At 41.6% G+C, this 22208-nt stretch overlaps 1 protein-coding gene across 1 annotated transcript in view; it reads left to right on the top strand.

Annotated features, from left to right (window-relative positions):
* Positions 1 to 22208, top strand: part of LOC110527807 (hepatocyte growth factor-like protein) — a 26146-nt gene that overhangs the window by 628 nt on the left and 3310 nt on the right. The window contains exons 2-13 of the mRNA XM_036983284.2: positions 1464 to 1608; positions 1758 to 1873; positions 2030 to 2144; positions 3750 to 3886; positions 4475 to 4595; positions 4797 to 4915; positions 5036 to 5207; positions 6327 to 6457; positions 6596 to 6698; positions 8813 to 8949; positions 9532 to 9564; positions 9732 to 9846. Coding sequence (XP_036839179.2) covers positions 1464 to 1608; positions 1758 to 1873; positions 2030 to 2144; positions 3750 to 3886; positions 4475 to 4595; positions 4797 to 4915; positions 5036 to 5207; positions 6327 to 6457; positions 6596 to 6698; positions 8813 to 8949; positions 9532 to 9564; positions 9732 to 9846 — 1444 coding nt within the window. The remainder of the gene's footprint in view (positions 1 to 1463; positions 1609 to 1757; positions 1874 to 2029; positions 2145 to 3749; positions 3887 to 4474; positions 4596 to 4796; positions 4916 to 5035; positions 5208 to 6326; positions 6458 to 6595; positions 6699 to 8812; positions 8950 to 9531; positions 9565 to 9731; positions 9847 to 22208) is intronic.

Genomic DNA, 22208 nt, shown 5'->3' with positions numbered 1-22208 from the left:
CTACATATACATATCATGTAAAAATCGTGTATAAATCTGTCCTTTTACAAATTACAGTCTGTCAAAAAATGTGATTCTGTCAGTTAAGTGTTTTGATAGAGACACTTGTCCATTTGTGTAAGCTTCACACAAAAAATGGTGTGGTTGGTCCAAAGGTCTTATTGTGCTCAGTCAGACCCATGCCCAAATGTTGTTCAGCCGAAAGCTCACAAACAGACAGCTGGATGCTCAGTACATGATCTACTGTTTGTTAATAGTTCAGTAGATAGGCCTACCAAAGGACATTTTACATGGGATTTTAAGTTAGAACTTTGAACCAAAACTGTTCTGAAACAACTCCCATTTTTAACACTCCAGTAAGATAGTGGTTAGATATCATTTTGGCCAAAAGTGCTCATCGAACATTTCACTTCAAAATCATGGGCATTAATATAGGAAGGCTTTCCACTAGATGTTGGAACATTGCTGCAGGGACTTGCTTCCATTCAGCCCACATGAGCATTAGGGAGGTCGGGCACTGATGTTGGGCGATTAGGCCTTGCTCACAGTCGGTGTTCCAATTCATCCCAATGGTGTTCGATGTGGGCTCTGTGCAGGCCAGTCAAGTTTTTCCACACCGATCTCAACAAAGCATTTCTGTATGGACCTTGCTTTGTGCATGGGGAATTGTCATGCTGAAACAGGAAAGGGCCTTCCCCAAACTGTTGCAACTTTAGCTGGTTGCACAAAATAATCTAGAATGCCATTGTTAAGGGGGGGAACTAAGGGGCCTAGCCAGAGCCATTAAATATAGCCCCAGACCGTTATTCCTCCTCCACCAAACTTTACAGTTGGCACCAAGCATTGGAGCAGGTAGTGTTTAGCTCAACCCAGATTCATCCATCGCTGCCAGATGGTGAAGTGTGATTCATCACTCCAGAGAACGTGTTTCCACTGCTCCAGAGTCCAATTGCAGCGAGCTTTACACCACTCAAGCCAACATTTGATATTGCCTATGGTGATCTTAGGCTTTTGTGCGGCTGCTCGGTCATGGAAACCCATTTCATGAAGCTCCCGATGAACAGTTGTTGTGCTGACGTTGCTTCCAGAGCCAGTTTAGAACTTGATCGTGAGTGTTGCAACCGAGGACAGACGATTTTTACTCGCTACGAGCTTCAGCACTTGGCGGTCCCGTTCTGTGAGCGTGTGTGGCCTACCACTTTGCGGCTGAGGCGTTGTTGCTCCTAGACATTTCCACTTCACAATAACAGCACGTACAGTTGACCGGGGCAGCTCTAGCAGGGTAGAACATTGACAAACTGACTTGTTGGAAAGGTGGCATCCTGTGTGCTCAATTTTATACACCTGTAAGCAACAGGTGTGGCTGAAATAGCCGAATCCACTCATTTGAAGTGGTGTCCACATACTTATATATAGTGTAAGCCCCCAGATATTAGGATTGTGCGTTTTGTATTTGGCCATAGGGTCCCGCAGTCCTCTGAATGACTTCCAGCGTTCTGAGGGAAGGGAGCTTGTTCCGACCTCCTGGAACTCTGCACGGGTGCTGATGCTGCCAGGGCTGACGCTGGAGGACTGTGCCAGACGCTGTTCACACACACTGGACTGCAGGTACCCTGGAGAGTTGTAATGACCTTAGTACAACACCTAGCGATCTTAGCGGATAAGGTGTTGGACTAACGGGTTTGAGTGCCAGTCAGGCTACCCCCAAATTGGTAAAGAAATTGAACACAAATGAACTTGAAAACTCCTTTCATTAGAGCCTTCAACTACGAGACGCGCCGCTCCATCACCTGTAAACAGCTGCCATGGGTGGAGGATGGCAGCAACGCAGAGGTCAAGAGGAACGTCAACTGTGACCTGTATGAGAAGAAGGGTAAGCTTTGGGGTCAAAGTGAGGTCCTGTTCTCTGTCATTTATGTTCTAAGTGAATTGATGTCATTCTGTATAACGCTACAAAATGAGTCATGTTGTGTCAGCAGCATGCTGTGATTTCTGTTTGAAAAGGCAGATGTTTTTCTTCCATGTGCAGTGTACGTAAGGAAGTGCATTGTGGGTAAAGGAGAAGACTATCGAGGCAAGGTGTTCACGACGAAAAATGGCCATACTTGTCAACAGTGGTGGTCAAAGTTCCCACACGATCACAGGTAAGATCATCCCGTTGATTTATGGGAGTCGTAGTTTGTAAAACACAAAGGAAAACGCCGCACACTACTGTTCATGCTCCCAGGTGATATTTATTTACAATGTTTTGACCCTTAGGTCTTCATCAGGCATTCATATCCCAGGTGGGGGTGGAAGGTCCTATATATAGGCGCAGTACTCAGTGACATCACTTCCTGAAACAGGAGGTAAAAATGTATAACATAGTGACACAATATTACCATTCAATGTATCAAAATACATGATCACACACAGGGAATGTGATCAATATTTACAGTAATATACATACACATACAATATTAAATTAGCATACTTTTTTTATTAACACAATTTAGACTATAAAAAAAACGGTTTCAAGTCAAACTCAAACTCATTAAGGCCAAGAGGGATCTGTGGATCCAGAAAGATTACCTTTGAAGAAGTTTTCTCTCAATGTCCCCTCCCCGTGTGTGACATCTTGACCATTTCTATTCCAATGTATCTCCGAGAGCTAATAGGATGTCCAGCTTGTACAACAACAAAAAACAGCAACCGGATTTGTTGTCTCACCTGTCTGTGCATTGCTGCGGTGCTCACTGATCCGTGTCTTAAGGCTTCTATGGGTTTTCCCTACGTAAGACAGACCACAAGGACATTTCAACATGTAAATAACATTGGCGCACATGCAGGTAAAATTATCTTAAATCTTTGTCCTGTGTGGGGGGTTGTGGGTAAATTAGTTGCACTTATACGTGAAGCTGCATTGAGCATATTGGCCACATTTGTAATTACCAGTGCTTCCTGATAATGATCTTAAATGGCTTCCCCAATGGTGAGTATCGGGTGAAGCATGATGGGACATGTCCTGTTTTTTCTTTAACTTTTGGTTGAAGGCCTTCTAACTGTGTTAGTCCTTCAAAACGATCATTGGCATGTTTTACCCAATTGTCTTTGTACCCCCTTTCCTTAAACCTTTGTGTGAGGTCCGTGGTCTGTTTCTAATAAGAAGCATCAGAGCTGCATATTCTTCTGATGCGACTAAATTGACTTATAGGGAGATTTTTAATGTGGACGTGGATGAAAGCTGTCACCTCTAAGGAGGTTATTCTTGTCCGTAGGTTTCCTAAAGAGATCTGTAGAGAGGGAGGTTTTGTCCTTAACTATCACATCAAGGAAACTGATTTGTGATAGGTCATAGTTAATGGTGAAATTAAGGTGTTCATTCATAGCGTTTAGATAAGCATGGAATTCTAAAAGTTGTGTCCATGGATAGATCATGAAAATGTCATCCAAATATATCAGAATTAGGAGCATATTGGAGAGAAAAGGGTTAAGGTCTGAATTCAGCACCACCTGTTTTTCAAACATTCCTAGATATAGGTTAGCATAATTAGGAGCCTTAGAGCTCCCCATCGCTGTCCCTTTGGTCTGGAGGAAAAAGTCTCCTCTGAAGAGAAAATAGTTGGAGGTTAGTAACAGTTCAGCCATGTCCACAATACAATCGGTGCTGGGTAGAGCATTAGTAGTCGTTTGGAAACCATGACCCAAAGCAAAATCGAATAAGATATCTCTTTCTCTCACACATATTCTGTTTCTATACCTTGTCATAGATGGACACCCACAGCCACTAATGGTTTGGAGCTGAACTACTGCAGGAACCCAGATAGGGACCGCATCGGGCCATGGTGCTACACCAATGACCCAGAACGCCGCTATGAGAGCTGCAATATCCCCCACTGCAAAGACGGTACATCAATCAATCAAATGTATTTATAAAGCCCTTTTTACATCAGCCGATGTCACAAAGTGCTATACAGAAACCCAGCCTAAAACCCCAAACAGCAAGCAATGCAGATGAAGCACGGTGGCTAGGAAAAACTCCCTAAAAGGCAGTGGCCTAGGAAGAAACCTAGAGAGGAACGAGGCTCTGAGGGGTGGCCAGTCCTCTTCTGACTGTGCCGGGTGGAGATTATAACAGTACATGGCCAAGATGTTCAAACGTTCATAGATGACCAGCAGGGTCAAATAATAATAATCACAGTGGTTGTAGAGGGTTCAACAGATCAGCACTTCAGGAGTAAATGTCAGTTGGCTTTTCATAGCCGAGCATTCAGAGTTAGAGACAGCAGGTGTGGTAGAGAGTGAGATACTGCACCTCCCATTCTGTTCAACATTCCAGGGGTGGAAGGATTGCAATAGCGAATGCTTCTAAAGATAACGTTATAACACTATGTGTAAATGATTGATTGTGGTGTATGTGTTGTCTTTGATCATAGAGAACATCACTGTCGAAAAAGTGTTGCTACAGACTGTGTGTGTTTGGGTTTGTGCACAGAGGTGTGTATCACATGTAACGGGGAAGACTACAGGGGCCAGGTTGACCACACAGTGAGTGGCAGAGAGTGTCAACGTTGGGACCAGCAGTACCCACAACAACACATCTACCAGCCTGAGAAGTATGTCTGTCTACCCACCACTGTAATCATTACCACTCCACTCTTTTACATACAGTTTGCTGTAGGCCTACATGCCTTTGTATCCTGTCAGCATTACTTCTCTCTAACCAATATGTTGTACTGTAACAGAGTAGAAAACTATCAACATTTCCAAGGTAATGAGAAGCTCCTAACATGGAATCCTGTACATGTGCGTCCCAGGTATCCAGATAAGAGCTTGGATGATAACTACTGCCGTAACCCAGACTCCTCCCCTGTTCCTTGGTGCTACACCACAGACCCTGATATGGAGAGAGAGAGTTGCCAGATCAGCAAGTGCCGTACGTCTGTCCCCTTCATACACCCTCCCTGTCCCTTCCATTCACACGTTTCCATGTTTCTAATAATGTAATACAATCTATATCACCCCTCATATTGTCACATCTCTCCTTTCACTCCAGCTGCGGTTCCAAAGAGACACCTCCGGTCCAGCTACACCACAAACTGTTTCCGTGGTCGCGGGGAGGATTACCGTGGCAAAGTGAACGAGACGACCGGCGGTATTGCCTGTCAGCGGTGGGACTCCCAGTACCCTCACGAGCACCCCTTCTACCCAAACACCTACGAATGCAAGTAAGCCAGAGGAACAGGCGGAAGTGGGATGGATGGATGGATGAGCGGTGGGATTGATAGTTAAGAGGGATGAGCGGCGGAATGATGGTTAGTGAGTGGTGTGATGAGGAGGGTGGAGTAAGGAGTGACATTAGGGGTCTTGAGATGAGGGTCTACGTGAATGGCTGATCTTGGGTCTAGTTATTTGTGTTTTCCGAAACACATATACAGTTTAGTCATAGCAGACGCTTATCCAGAGTCAGTAGCATACATCCAACATTTACCCATGAATGATTGTCCCTGTGTTATTTTGACCTACATTATTAGCTGTTTTATCCATAAATCCCTGTGTTATTTTGTCCTACAGTATTAGCTGTTTTATCCATAAATCCCTGTGTTATTTTGTCCTACAGTATTAGCTGTTTTATCCATAAATCCCTGTGTTATTTTGTCCTACAGTATTAGCTGTTTTATCCATAAATCCCTGTGTTATTTTGATCTACATTATTAGCTGTTTTATCCATAAATCCCTGTGTTATTTTGTCCTACAGTATTAGCTGTTTTATCCATAAATCCCTGTGTTATTTTGTCCTACAGTATTAGCTGTTTTATCCATAAATCCCTGTGTTATTTTGTCCTACATTATTAGCTGTTTTATCCATAAATCCCTGTGTTATTTTGTCCTACAGTATTAGCTGTTTTATCCATAAATCCCTGTGTTATTTTGTCCTACAGTATTAGCTGTTTTATCCATAAATCCCTGTGTTATTTTGTCCTACAGTATTAGCTGTTTTATCCATAAATCCCTGTGTTATTTTGATCTATAGTATTAGCTGTTTTATCCATAAATCCCTGTGTTATTTTGTCCTACATTATTAGCTGTTTTATCCATAAATCCCTGTGTTATTTTGTCCTACAGTATTAGCTGTTTTATCCATAAATCCCTGTGTTATTTTGTCCTACAGTATTAGCTGTTTTATCCATAAATCCCTGTGTTATTTTGTCCTACAGTATTAGCTGTTTTATCCATAAATCCCTGTGTTATTTTGATCTATAGTATTAGCTGTTTTATCCATATATCCCTGTGTTATTGTGTGCTATACATATTGGTTATACTAATTTCTATACCATTGCTTCCAGGGGCTTGGAAGAGAACTACTGTCGTAACCCAGATGGATCCGAGGCTCCCTGGTGCTTCACGTCTGTGCCTGAGATGAGGACGGCTCTCTGCTTGCATATCAAACGCTGTGCAGACGACATCGAAGCTGAGGGTACACTGCTCTCTGCTGTTTCAATGGCAACAATGCACTCGCTATGCAATCTAGGGTACTCAAACACAAGCCTCCTTGATAACTCACAGAAGGGTTTTCTGTCGTCATGTTTTCATGTCCTTTTTCCCCACGCCCCAGATTGCTACCATGAAAATGGTAAAAACTACAGGGGTGTGGTCCGAAAGACGCGGAAGGGCGTCACCTGCCAGAAGTGGAGTGTCAACATGCCTCACAAAACAAAGTATCAAAAATAACGAGTAGATTCTAAAATTAAATGTATTTTAAATGTAATTTGACAGGTATGTTTGGTGTTGTCAAATATTTAATACATATTTATATATATACAGTACCAGTCAAAAGTTTGGACACACCTACTCATTCAAGGATTTTTCTTTATTTTTACTATTTTCTACATTGAAGAATGATAGAGAAGACATCACAACTATGAAATAACAAATATGAAATAACAAATATGGAATAATGTAGTAACCAAAAGAGTGTTAAACAAATCATCAATGTATTTTATATTTGAGATTCTTCAAAATAGCCACCCTTTGCCTTGATGACAGCTTGCACACTCTTGGCATTCTCTCAATCAGCTTCATCTGGAATTATTTTCCAACAGTCTTGAAGGCGTTCCCACATATGCTGAGCACTTGTTGGCTGCTTTTCCTTCTCTCTGCGGTCCAACTCATCCCAAACCATCTCAATTGGGTTGAGTTCGGATGATTGTGGAGGTCAGGTCATCTGATGCAGCACTCCATCACTCTCCTTCTTAACCCTTGCACAACCTGGAGGTGTGTTGGGTCATTGTCCTATTAAAAAACAAATGATAGTCCCACTAAGCCCAAACCAGATGGGATGGCGTATCGCTGCAGAATGCTATGGTAGCCATGCTGGTTAAGCGTGCCTTGAATTCTAAATAAATCAGTGTCACCAGAAAAGCACCCCCACTGTCACACCCTGATCTGTTTCACCTGTCTTTGTGCTTGTCTCCACCCCCCTCCAAGTGTCACCAATCTTCCCCATTATCCCCAGTGTATTTATACCTGTGTTCTCTGTTTGTCTGTTTCCAGTTAATTTTTGTTTACCTACCAGCGTTTTTCCCCTTGCTCCTGTCTGTTCTAGTTCCTGTTTTCTTGTTTTTCCTGGTTTTGACCATTCTGCCTTCTCTGACCCTGAGACTGCCTGCCGTTCTGGACTTTTTGCACCCTACTGATCTCTGCTTGCCCTTGACCTGTCGTTTTGCCTGCCCCTGTACTAATAATAAACCTTTGTTACTTCGACACTGTCTGCATCTGGGTCTTACATGAAATGTGATACCCACACAATCACACCTCCTCCTCCATGCTTCACGGTGGGAACTACACATGCGGAGATCATCCGTTCACCTACACTGCGTCTCACAAAGACATGGCGGTTGGAACTAAAAATCTCATATCTGGGCTCCAGACCAAAGGACAGATTTCCACCGGTCTAATGTCCATTGCTCATGTTTCTTGGCCCAAGCAAGTCTCTTCTTATTATTGGTGTCCATTAGTAGTGGTTTCTTTTCAGCAATTCGACCATGAAGGCCTGATTCAAACAGTTGATGTTGACATGTGTCTGTTACTTGAACTCTGTGAATCATTTATTTGGGATGCAATTTCTGAGGCTAGTAACTCTAATGAACTTGTCCTCTGCAGCAGAGGTAACTCTGGGTCTTCCTTTCCTGTGGCGGTCCTCATGAGAGCCAGTTTCATCATAGCGCTTGATCGTTTTTGCGACTGCACTTTCATGACTTAAAGTAATGATGGACTGTCGTTTCTCTTTGCTCTTTGCTTATTTGAGCTGTTCTTGCCATAATATGGACTTGGTCTTTTACCAAAAAGGACAATCTTCTGTATACCACTGCTACCTTGTCACAACTCAACTAATTGGCTCAAACGCATTAAGAAGGAAAGAAATTCCCCCCCAAAATGTAACAAGGTACACTTGTTCATTGAAATGCATTCCAGGGGACTACCTCGTGAAGCTGGTTGAGAGAATGCCAAGAGTGTGCAAAGCTGTCATCAAGGCAAAGGGTGGCTACTTTGAAGAATCTAAAATATATTTTGATTTGTTTAACACTTTTCTGGTTACTACATGATTCCATATTTGTTATTTCATAGTTGTGATGTCTTCACTATTATTCTACAATGAGGAAAATAGTCAAAATAAAGAAAAACCCTTGAATGAGTAGGTGTGTCGAGACTTTTGACTGGTACTGTGTGTATATATACTTCAATGTATGGGATAGTAGCATGTGGGTGTAGAAGTGTCTGCTGTGGCCTTGGTAGGTAGGTTTAGTGCTGTTACTGCACTGTGGTTTTCCAGGATAAACCCAGGGACCCACCCTGAGGGCAACCTGACAGAGAACTACTGCCGGAACCCAGATGGGGACCAACACGGACCCTGGTGCTACACCACTGACCCCAAAACAGAGTTTGACTACTGCGCCATCAAGCAGTGCGGTAAAGATTCCGACCCCCCCCCCCCCCCCCCCATACCTCTGTCCCCTCAGGCATTACATTCCTTTCTCCATATCTTTCTCTTGTTACTCCATCACTCATTGGCCGTATCCGAATTCCCATACTTTCGTTCTACACAGTAGGCATTTTAGGTATGCGAAAATAGAACATTTTATAACATGATGATAAGCTGATAATGAGACAAGGGGACACGCTGTACCCAAATGAACAAATGGTGGGAATCAACGCACTTGCGCATTAGATGCCGCGTTATCAGGATGGGTGAGCCTAGTATGTTGATATTTATTGCTTACTGAATCTGTTTTACCAAACAGTACTTTCTAAATAGTATATGTATGAGTATGATTAGTACACATTATGTCGTTTTAGTAAGTAGTCGGCAAGACAGATTTCGGACACCGCCAGTATATCTTATACTCTGTACTCTATCCTTCTAGGTCTAATGTTAATTTACTAACACTATAAAGCTCTTTTCATACATTTTGCTCGAAGCACTAATCCCTCCTTGGCTGTTATTTCAAAATTATTTAAAAAAAATGATTCTGCTTATTGTTGTTTGAACAGCTGGGGAGAAAGTGTCCATCATTGAGCCAGCCGGTGAGTTCCTAATGGAATATGCAACTATAATGAATAATAAGTGCTTCCTGGAAGTGTACCTGTGTACACAACTTTACTCGCTAACTGAAGTGTGTGTGTGTGTGTGTGTGTGTGTGTGTGTGTGTGTGTGTGTGTGTGTGTGTGTGTGTGTGTCTGTGTGCGCACAGAGAAAGTGGAGTTTAATGAGTGTGGGAAGAGAGATGATCGTTTCGTCAAGAGCATACTCCGTATTGTTGGTGGGCGTCCTGGAAACTCTCCCTGGACAGTCAGCCTCAGAGACAGGTCAGTCTCAGTGAGATGTACTCAACAACAGAGACTCCAGCCTCAGTCTTCATAACCTCTCTGTCTCCCCTGTTAGAGACCAGTCTTCATGGCATCTCTCTCTCTCTCTCAATTCAATTTCAATGTAAGGGCTTTATTGGCATGGGAAACATATGTTAACATTGCCAAAGCCAGTGAAGTAAAAAAATCAACAAAAGTGAAATAAACAATCAAAATGAACAGTAAACTTTGCTCAAAAAAGTTCAAAAAGAATAAAGACATTTCAAATGTCATTATGTGCAAATGGTTAAAGTACAAAAGGGAAGATAAATAAACATAAATATGGGTTGTATTTCTGGTGTTTGTTCTTCACTGGTTGCCCTTTTCTTGTGACAACAGGTCCCAAATCGTGCTGCTGTGATGGCACACTGTGGTATTTCACCCAATAGATATGAGAGTATCAAAATTGGGTTTGTCCTCGCTCTCTTCCTCTGTGTGTGTTAGAGCCAAGTCTTCATGACCCCTCTCTCTCCTATATCTCTCTCTCAATGCAAGTCAATTAAATTCAATAAATGCTATATTGGCATGAATGGGTTGTTGCCACTGTTGTCTGTAATGAACACGAGGGAGACAGAGAGCTGGTTTCAAGCGCAGAGCGCAGCAGATGTTTATTGACAGGAACCTTAGGAGGATGCAGGTAGCTTGGTCCAGGGGCAGGCAGAAGGTCATACACGGTAGGTCCACAAATGGCAACAGTACAGGCAGGGAAAAGGCAAAAGGCGTTGTGAGTGAGGCAGGAAAAAACGATCATACAAGGGAGGCGAGAAGGACGGGGGGCCGAAAAAGTGTGTCTCAAAAACAAACGATACCTCACAGTGATGGGGTGCAAGGAACTGAACTAAATAGTGTGGGATGATGACATGCAGGTGTGTGAACAGGTGATTAGAATTCCGGTGATTGGGATCTGGAGAGTGAGCTGGAAAGTGTGCTGCGTTCCGGGGATCTAAGTGTTTGGGAGTGTGCGTTGGACGCAGACATTACATTGTCAAAGCAATGTATATGAAGTATTACATAAATGAACAATATGTTGGACCAACAATAATAATATACAGTATACTGCATATGCACAAAAACAATAATAATAAGACATTTTAAAAAACTATTCCCGAAATGAAATCTAGAAAGGCTCATGTGTATGACATCTCTTAAATGATGACAAGGCAGCACATCATCTGCAGCAAGATCTACTGTCTCAATGTTTTCTCCTAACATAACGCAGATTTTCTCCTCATTCTCTACTTCATCCGACCCGCAGTGCTTACCTAGTCTTTCCTCTCTGACCTTCCATGTTTTTCTATGGCATCCTGTCTCTATTGCCAGGCTATGGTTCATCGAGTCTGTTAATGTCTTCCATGGTTTGAATTCTTTGATTTTGAAAAGGTGTTGTCCTAATTTGATAACTCTCTATATAGAATTTGGTAACATTGAAGCTTGTGATTCAGTTGAATTTCGTTTTGTCAATATTCTACATATTTTGGTTAGAGATTTCTACTTATTAGAACTGTGTTTATTTGTGGTCAAATGGTTGAATTTTAGCTGGTGCTTCTGGGCCAGTTGCTCGAAAGGGTCACTCTTTGTGTTGCAGTCTTTGCATAAGACAGCCTTGTGATGACAATATTCTGGATCACAGTGTGTTAGGTGAGTCTAGAATGTCGTGTCTCTTTTCTCAATTATGAGTGCTAGTGGAAATCTCCCAAGTTCTGCACTACAGGCTAGGTTTGGGGCATTTCTGTGCACACCTAGAATATTTGTAGAAAATTCCAGGTAAAACCTTTCGGTGGGGCTTTCATCCCATGATGTACTGTATATTTTAAATTGCCACATGGAAGGATTGGAGTTATGACAGAGTCCAATAATTTAAGCCAAATTCTTATTGGTGGGATAAATTTATACAGGGTCTTTCTGATCGCAAAATATGCTCTGCGTGCTTTATCTGTTAAGGACTTTATGGCCATGTCAAACCACCAAGGTAAATATAGTCGGTGGTGTGTTTCAGGATTGGTGGTGTGAAATGGTACTTACAGTGCCTTGCGAAAGTATTCGGCCCCCTTGAACTTTGCGACCTTTTGCCAGATTTCAGGCTTCAAACATAAAGATATAAAACTGTATTTTTTTGTGAAGAATCAACAACAAGTGGGACACAATCATGACGTGGAACGACATTTATTGGATATTTCAAACTTTTTTAACAAATCAAAAACTGAAAAATTGCGCGTGCAAAATTATTCAGCCCCTTTACTTTCAGTGCAGCAAACTCTCTCCAGAAGTTCAGTGAGGATCTCTGAATGATCCAATGTTGACCTAAATGACTAATGATGATAAATACAATCCACCTGTGTGTAATCAAGTCTCCGTATAAATGCACCTGCACTGTGATAGTCTCAGAGGTCCGTTAAAAGCGCAGAGAGCATCATGAAGAACAAGGAACACACCAGGCAGGTCCGAGATACTGTTGTGAAGAAGTTTAAAGCCGGATTTGGATACAAAAAGATTTCCCAAGCTTTAAACATCCCAAGGAGCACTGTGCAAGCAATAATATTGAAATGGAAGGAGTATCAGACCACTGCAAATCTACCAAGACCTGGCCGTCCCTGTAACGGTTTTCTGTATGTGAAGGAGAGTCGGACCAAAATGCAGCGTGTAGATTGCGATCCATGTTTTAATGAACAAACGTAAAACACGAATCAATGCAAACACTACAAAATAAAGAACGTGATGAACGTAACAAAAACCTAAAACAGCCTATCTGGTGAAAAACACATAGACAGGAACAATCACCCACAAACACACAGTGAAACCCAGGCTACCTAAATATGGTTCCCAATCAGAGACAATGACGAACACCTGCCTCTGATTGAGAACCATATCAGGCCGAACATAGAACTAGACAAACTAGACATGTAACATAGAATGCCCACTCAGATCACACCCTGACCAATCAAAACATAGAAAATACAAAGTAAACTATGGTCAGGGCGTGACAGTCCCTCTAAACTTTCAGCTCATACAAGGAGAAGACTGATCAGAGATGCAGCCAAGAGGCCCATGATCACTCTGGATGAACTGCAGAGATCTACAGCTGAGGTGGGAGACTCTGTCCATAGGACAACAATCAGTCATATATTGCACAAATCTGGCCTTTATGGAAGAGTGGCAAGAAGAAAGCCATTTCTTAAAGATATCCATAAAAAGTGTTGTTTAAAGTTTGCCACAAGCCACCTGGGAGACACACCAAACATGTGGAAGAAGGTGCTCTGGTCAGATGAAACCAAAATGTAACTTTTTGGCAACAATGCAAGACGTTATGTTTGGCGTAAAAGCAACACAGCTCATCACCCTGAACACACCATCCCCACTGTCAAACATGGTGGTGTCAGCATCATGGTTTGGGCCTGCTTTTCTTCAGCAGGGACAGGGAAGATGGTTAAAATTGATGGGAAGATGGATGGAGCCAAATACAGGACCATTCTGGAAGAAAACCTGATGGAGTCTGCAAAAGACCTGAGACTGGGACGGAGATTTGTCTTCCAACAAGAAAATGATCCAAAACATAAAGCAAAATCTACAATGGAATGGTTAAAAAATAAACATATCCAGGTGTTAGAATGGCCAAGTCAAAGTCCAGACCTGAATCCAATCGAGAATCTGTGGAAAGAACTGAAAACTGCTGTTCACAAATGCTCTCCATCCAACCTCACTGAGCTCGAGCTGTTTTGCAAGGAGGGATGGGAAAAAATGTCAGTCTCTCGATGTGCAAAACTGATAGAGACATACCCCAAGCGACTTACAGCTGTAATCGCAGCAAAAGGTGGCGCTACAAAATATTAACTTAAGGGGGCTGAATAATTTTGCATGCCCAATTTTTCAGTTTTGATTTGTTAAAAAAGTTTGAAATATCCAATAAATGTCGTTCCACTTCATGATTGTGTCCCACTTGTTGTTGATTCTTCACAAAAAAATACAGTTTTATATCTTTATGTTTGAAACCTGAAATGTGGCAAAAGGTCGCAAAGTTCAAGGGGGCCGAATTCTTTCGCAATGCACTGTAGTTTTGTTCCATATTAATGGATAGTGTCCAGTCCTTACAATACTGTTCTAGCAAGGACAGGCTTTGTTGTACCTCCTGTTCTGTTGGTGACAAGATTATCTCTGGTGACAAGTCATTGGCATATAAAATACACTTTATTTATTTGTCTTCTAGGGTGAGTCCCAGAGATCTTGATTGATCTGTAGCCAGTTCAGTTCTATAAATATTGAATAAGGTTGGACTAATATTGTAACCTTGTCTTACTCCTCTGTCCTGACTAAAGAATTGTGTTCTTTTATTTTCATTATAGATCTCATTTATTTTTTTATTTTTTATTTCACCTTTATTTAACTAGGCAAGTCAGTTAAGAACAAATTCTTATTTACAATGACGGCCAAACCCGGAAGACGCTGGGCCAATTGTGCGCCGCCCTACGGGACTCCCAATCACGGCTGGCTGTGATACAGCCTGGAATCGAACCAGGGTCTGTAGTGATGCCTCTAGCACTGAGATGCAGTGCTTTAATAATAATAATATCATAGACCTTGCCTCCTACACCACTTCGAAGGGGTTTTGAGAACAGTGCTTCATCCCATAAGGAATCAAAGGCTTTTTGAAACGTCAATAAAACAAGGCATATATGTTTCCTTTGTGAGTTTGGTGGACATGTTTTTTGAGGACATGGAGGATATATATGTGATCTGTTGTTCAGTGTTTAGGGAGGAATCCAATTCAACTTTTACTTAAAATCTCTGTTCGAATGCTGCCTGGCCCTGAGGCTTCACCGCTCTTGAGGGCCTTTATTTGATCAATTAGTTAAAACAATGTAATAGGATTGTCCAGCTGGTTTCGTTGGGTTTTTACTGTTAATTATAATTATTTTAATTGTTCTATTACTAATGTTTGGGTGGAGTTAAGTTCTTTTTTTTATTTGGAATTTGTAGAGGTATTTCAAAATGCTGTTTCCAGATAATCCAATCTTTGATTGGGAGGTCTTTCTTTTTAAGAGTGGTATCTAATTTCCTCCATGATTCATAAAATGAATTGGTGATATAGAGGAATTTTCTTATATTGGCTTAGGGCCTATTGGTATATGAGACGTGTCTCCTGGTGTTTTTGTTTTGACAAAAGTCCTAGTTCTTTTCTTGCAGTTGAACCTTCTTTGTCAAACCATACCATTTTTCTTTTTTGATATTCTATTTTTCACCTTTTTAAGATGTAGTATTTATTTTGTGCCAGATTGATGAATATATCCATAAATTTGTCAGTGGCTTAACGCCATCTTTGTCTTATTTAAATGTAGTAAAAAATACAAATGTAAATCAAGTTTTTAATATCAATGTTAGTTAATTCTGCCTTCTATTCAACATGGCTAGCTCCCCCCCCCCCCCCCCCCCCCCCCACGTGTATGTGGGCGGGAGTGGGTAGAGTTCTGGTTTAAAAAGTAGGGGTGGTTCATCAGATTATTCTTTTTTCTGATAAATTCTAATTTGGCAGTGGACTGACAAGGGGAGTTGTGTCATGACCATAAAGGCATAGTTTTTTTTTTATTGCTCTATATCTGTTATGACAAAGGCAACTGCACTGTTTCCTAGTTCAGATCAATAAGTAAACCTACTTGTTTCCCATTTTTGTTGACAATACTGTCATAGCTCTCTCTCTCTCTCTGTAGTCAGTTGTGATTCATACCCAGATGTACATGGGTGTTTCCCTCTAAATATATGTAGTCTGGATATTTACCAGTTCTAGCATTTAAATCCCCCATTAATAGAACTTTACCTACTGACTCAAAAGGAATTATATCAGAGTAGTGACTCTGAAAACAAACTTTGTTATAATACTGAAAGTCAGACAGAGGCATATAACAATTTAAAAATATATATATATTTTTTTTTAGCCAACTGTATGTTTTTCCTTTCCTCTCTTTAAACTAGATTAGAATCCCTCCTGAGTCACTGAAACATTTTACATGTGGATGTTTCACTGACGGTAGGCCTGCAGTAACCTCCCTGTAATTTTTGGGAGAGGATGTTTCTCTTTGACTTCATGTCTCTTAGAAGTATAATAATGTCTGAACTTGGTACGATGTCTGAGTCTGTGCTTTTCACAACCAAATGTTTAAGAGCACAAACCCTGAATGTTATATATTCACTGCATTTGGAAAATATTTTGTATTTTTTTATTTAACCTTTATTTAACTAGGCAAGTCAGTTAAGAACAAATTCTTATTTAGAATGACGGCGTACACCGGGCCAAACCCGGATGATGCTGGGCCAATTGTGCACCGCCTATGGGACTCTCCAAATAAGGCCAGATGTGATACAGCCTGGAATCGAACCAGGGATTGTAGTGACGTCTCTTGCACTGAGATGCAGTGCCACTCGGGAGCCCAAAGTTGGTATTCAGACCCCTTCCCTTTTTCCACATTTTGTTATGTTACAGCCTTATTATAAAATGGATTAAATTAAAAAAAATTTCCTCATAAATCTACACACAATACCCCCTAATGACAAAGCAAAAACTGGTTTTTAGAAATGTTTGCAAATTTATTAACAATAAAATCAGAAATACCTTATTTACATAAGTATTCAGATCATTTGTTATGAGACTCGAAATTGAGCTCTGGTGCATCCTGTTTCCATTGATCATCCTTGAGATGTTTCTACAACTTGATTGTATTTGATACACTGCCGATTTTGCAGGTTTTCCTACTTACAAAGCATGTAGAGGTCTGTAATTTTTTATCATAGGTGCACTTCAACTGTGAGAGACGGAATCTAAAACAAAAATCCATAAAATCACATTGTATGATTTTTAAGTAATTAATTTGCATTTTATTGCATGACATAAGTATTTGATACATCAGAAAAGCAAAACTTAATATTTGGTACAGAAACCTTTGTTTGCAATTACAGAGATCATGCGTTTCCTGTAGTTCTTGACCAGGTTTGCACACACTGCAGCAGGGATTTTGACCCACTCCTCCATACAGACCATGAGGTTGAAGGAATTGTCCGTAGAGTTCCGAAGACAGGATTGTGTCGAGGCACAGATCTGGGGAAGGGTACCAAAAAAGTCTGCAGCATTGAAGGTCCCAAGAACACCATGGCCTCCATCATTCTTAAATGGAAGAAGTTTGGAACCACCAAGACTCTTCCTAGAGCTGTCTGCCTGGCCAAACTGAGCAATCGAGAGAGAATGGCCTTGGTCAGGGAGGTGACCAAGAACCCAATGGTCACTCAGAGCTCCAGAGTTCCTCTGCGGAGATGGGAGAAACTTCCAGAAGGACAACCATCTCTGCAGCCCTCCACCTTTATGATAGTGGCCAGACGGAAGCCACACCTCAGTAAAAGGCACATGATAGCCTGCTTTGAGTTTGCCAAAAGGCACTCTCTGACAGGAGAATCTTGTTTCTCACGATTTGATGAAACCAAGATTGAACTCTTTGGCCTGAATTAGGGCTGTGGCGGTCACAAAATGTTGTCAGCTGGTGATTGTCAAGCAAATGACAGCTGGTCTCACAGTAATTGACCGTTCGTTAACATAAACACATTTAGCATCTCCTGGCTTCCACACATAGCCTACAAGCCACTGATGCAGACCTTTGGAGCATCTACATTTTAAAAAGTCTAATAAATCCATGTATTATAGCCTTCACAATAAATCCATTATTTATTTTAGACAGGTCTAAAGAAGCATGATATGAAGAAAATGTAGTCTATTTCAGAAGAACAGAATAACATACTCTGAATTGTCCTTATGTTAGGCCCTGATCTGGCTATGCCATATGGCTGTGGGCGACACTAGTTCATTTAGCAGGCAAGATCTGCTTAGAATTCCGTGGCATTATTTTATAGTATGAAGAATACAATAGAACAAAGCTGAATAAAATAGAAAGGATATTTTCTCCAAACAATTTGAGGGAGTGCCCACAAACGGCTATTCTGTGTTGAGCGGTTAACAAACAAATAGGTATTCCTGTATTCTTAATTTAATAACTCTAAATTAAGAATATAGGAATACCTATTTGTTTGTTAACCGCTCAACACAGAATAGCCGTTTGTGGGCACTCCCTCAAATTGTTTGGAGAAAATATCCTTTCAGTTGTTCTACAAACGTTGGGCTACATGTTTGGATTATAATACATTGTAAGGCTGCATGATGCAACTCTAATGAGGATTTGAAAAACGTTGCATGAAAGGCATGAGCTCTGCTTTGTTTTTTTTGTGCAGGCTGATCACACTACATCAGTCACTAATTCACAATTTGACAAGCACTTGATAATGCCTCAAATTTCACGGCCGCCGTAATGCACCCTAATAGAATCCATTCTATTTACATCGATGTCAGAGTGATTAGAGGAACAATAGAGTGCTGAGTACCAGGCAGTTAGCAAGTTTGGTAGGATACTAATGACCATCAGCAGCATCAGAACTTGTAGAAGCCAAATTACCGTGTCTAAACGGTCACGTGGAATTTGACTGCCTTCATGACTCTTGACCGCCGGCGGTAATACGGTCACCGCAACAGCCCTAGCCTGAATGTCAAGGGTCACGTCTGGAGGACACCTGGCACCTTCCCTACGGTGAAGCTTAGTGGTGGCAGCATCATGCTGTGGGGATGTTTTTCAGCGACAGTGACTGGGAGACTAGTCAGGACTGAGGGAAAGATGAACAGATGAACACCTGCTCCAGAGCGTTCAGGACCTCAGACTTGGGTGAAGGTTCACCTTCCAATAGACAATGACCCTAAGCACACAACCAAGACAACGCAGGAGTGGCTTCGGGTCTCTGAATGTCCTTGATTGGCCCAGCCAATGCCCGGAATGAAACCAATCGAACATCTCTGGAGAGACCTGAAAATAGCTGTGCAGCGACACTCCCCATCCAACCTGACAGAGCTTGAAAGGAGCTACAGAGCAGAATGGGATAACCTCCCCAAATACAGGTGTCCCACGCTTGTAGGGTCATACCCAGGAAGAATTGAGGCTGTAATCGCTGCCAAAGGTGCTTCAATAAAGTACTGAGTACAGGGTCTGAATACTTACTGTATGTAAATGTGATATTTCACATAATTATAATTTTGTATTATAATTTTGTTTTTGTATTGTCATTATGTGGTATTTTGTGTAGATTAATGAGAGGAAAAAAACAGTTTAATCCATTTTAGAATAAGTCTGTAAAGTAACAAAATGTGGAAAAAGTCAAGGGGTTTGAATACTTTACGAATGCACTGTAGGTGCTTATATCCTACTTAAGGATGCCATGTTTAAAATGTTCCTTTAGGATGTGTTGAACACACGAGATAAAACAAATAAACAGTATTTAAATATTCAATACATAATAAAACATTACAAATATATATATTTATCTCTTATTATCTAGGCTACATAGCTTATGCGTACATTGGTACTTTACCCTGGATGTCATCTGTAGTGCATGTAGGTCTTTAGTTCAGTATGCCTATCTTAGAGCAGATTAGAGGTAACATGTCTCTTATCTGGTTCTGGTTGTCCTGTGCTGAGGAACTTGTGGCAGTCACTGCTGTGTAGCTGTTCTTCTGTACTGCCTGTTGTGGCTAGCCGGGTGCTCTGTCAGGGATGACTCTTGAGGGAGGGGGGGGGGGGGGGCAGCGTGGTGAATGGGGCAGTGGGGATGTGGGCCATCTGTTGCTTGGGGCTCCTTGGATGTTGAGGAGGGGCCCTGGGACTCTGTAGTGTCTGTGGTGGGGCAAAAACGGAGCTTGATGACTCTTTTCCCAGGGACGAGACCAGTGGCGTTTGGTGACATTTTAAGATGAGGGAGGATGATTTATTTTATTTTTTTAACGAGCATGGCCTGATTTCAGTTAGAGAATATTGGATGACTGTCATTCATATTCCATTCACCCAGCTCAAAGTAACATCGATAGGTTTAGGATACGACATGATACTCACATTTTCCCTGTACCATCACGAGGTTGCTACAACCTAGCTTATGAAAAGTTTACAACTTAGGTGCACAGGTCGAGAGAATTATTATTAAAGTGACAGACAGTGGCACATTGAAAACTGCCTTGCATACTATTGCCTGCATCTAGCTGATCTAGGGTGTAATCATTAGTCCAACAGTTGCAAATGAGAGTTTCTATTGGATAAATTCAGGTATGTTTATTCCCATTTCGTTCTGTTTGCTTCCGTTTCAAAAAACGTTTTTTAACAGAATCGGCAGAATGAATACACACCTGATCACATGCAAACGCAGTTAACTTTCATTGCAGCCACATAAAAACAGCATGATCACTTTGCTCGTTGTATAAATAATTCCTTCTCACAGCTATCTACATGCTCTGTTCCTCTCACCTTTTCCCTGCGCTTGTGGACTTCAGTGCACAACACATCAGCTGTCTGTAACCAGGCGAAAAAAACTTTTCAAGCCAAACCTTCATATCATGAACGCTAATCACGACACACAGCCTACGTCGTTGTCACATCATAGTCAACTAGAACTACTAGAACTAACGCGTTACTAAACCCGTTACAATCATACAGTACAGAAAGCAGTTTAGCAGTTACACCGGTGGGCCCCAGAGGCAATAAATTAATTAAACCAAAAGCTTACCTTGACTTGGAAGAGTTCCAGTGTTGGATAGTCATAACCAGCTAGCTAACACAGCATCCCTCTCTGTTTTGAGCCGGGTGTTTGAGTAGGCTAAACTAGCTAGCTGCATTTGCTAGCTAAGTGGAAGTGAAAGTAAAAAACAATAAATGCAACCAAATATAGCCATCTCTCTCTCTCTCTTGCTTCTCCTTAATTTTGGAATAATTTAATTTGTTCAAACTGTTCAACTATGGACTTTCTCTCTCTTTGAGTTAACTACTCACCACATTTTATGCACTGTTGTGCTAGCTAGCTGTAGCTTATCATTTCAGTACTAGATTAATTACCTGGACAACATGTCACTTCATGCTACAAGAGCTCTGATAGGTTAGAAGACGTCCTCCGGAAGTTGTCATAATTACTGTGTAAGTCTATGGAAGGGGGGTGAGATCTCACTGCGCTGCTGATTCATCAGGCTGGCTGGTGTCGGCTGTTGAGTGCCTCTGCTCTGGCTGGTCAAGGAATATCTCCCTGAACTCAGTAAAGTCTCTTTCTAGAACAGGTAGACTGTCTCTGAGAGAGTCGACGTAGGAGAAGATTCTTGGAGAGACAGTGCTGTTTTCAGGGCTTGGAGGGGTCATCTTCTCCTGGATTTTGGTCTGTTGAGAGCTTCTTGCAGTTGCTCCTTTGCTTCTTCTCCTGGGGACTGGAAGTCTTCCTGGAACGTCCTCAGGCTGCTTTCCGACCCCTGAGCCAAGATGGTGTCGCTATGGTAAACGTTAACTGTGAGACGGGCAGTTTTATCGTTGTCCTTGTTGATTGTTATCTGTCTGCCTTTACCATTCTTTCTATGTTTTGAGTATTTCGTGCACAGGGCAGTGTGTCAGGCTGAGGGGCTCTCCGTATGAAATATGAGATTCGTTGTTGTTTTCTTCCCCACTAGTACTGTGAGGTCCGCCATCAAGGTCTCAGGTGACTCTCTCATTACTTTACTTATAGTTTTTCTTTGCCTTGGAAGAGCAAACATCTGTAGGGTACATAATCTTTGTTTGGATTTTCTCTTGGTCATTTTTTTCCTAGCTCTTTTCCATTTCTTTTCAGCTTTTTCCAGCTTGTTTTCATCTCAGTTCGCAGATCAAGCCTTTTTACTGCAACAGCATCCCATTTCTTCTTCTTCTTCAATTAAAAAGAAAAGTAGTACAAGTAGCAAAATGTAAACATTTTCTCAGCTATTTGATAGCCTTTTCTTTTTTTAGCTATTTGCTCTTAGCTATAGCTAGCTTGAAAACAAACAATTGATTGTTTGCTCTCACTCCCTCCCTGGTATTCTCCAGTGTTTATAACCTCTCTCTCTCTTTCCCTGTTAGAGACTAGTCCTCATTCTCTCTCTCTCTCTCTCTCTCTCATTCTCTCTCTCTCTCCTCTCTCTCTCCGCTCTCCCTGTTATTCTCCAGTGTTTATAACCTCTCTCTCTTTCCCTGTTAGAGACTAGTCCTCATTCTCTCTCTCTCTCTCTCTCTCTCTCTCTCTCCTCTCTCTCCCTGTTAGAGACTAGTCCTCATTCTCTCTCTCTCTCTCTCTCTCTCTCTCTCTCTCTCTCTCCTCTCTCCTCTCTCTCCCTGTTAGAGACTAGTCCTCATTCTCTCTCTCCTCTCTCTCCACTCTCCTCTCTCCTCTCTCTCCCTGTTAGAGACTAGTCCTCATTCTCTCTCTCTCTC

Source organism: Oncorhynchus mykiss, chromosome 7 (genome assembly GCF_057628025.1).
Source record: "Oncorhynchus mykiss isolate SJ-2025 chromosome 7, ASM5762802v1, whole genome shotgun sequence".
In the NCBI taxonomy this organism is placed as follows: domain Eukaryota; kingdom Metazoa; phylum Chordata; class Actinopteri; order Salmoniformes; family Salmonidae; genus Oncorhynchus; species Oncorhynchus mykiss.
The sequence above is the reverse complement of the archived record's forward strand: the minus strand, read 5'-3'. Positions and strand labels throughout refer to the sequence as shown.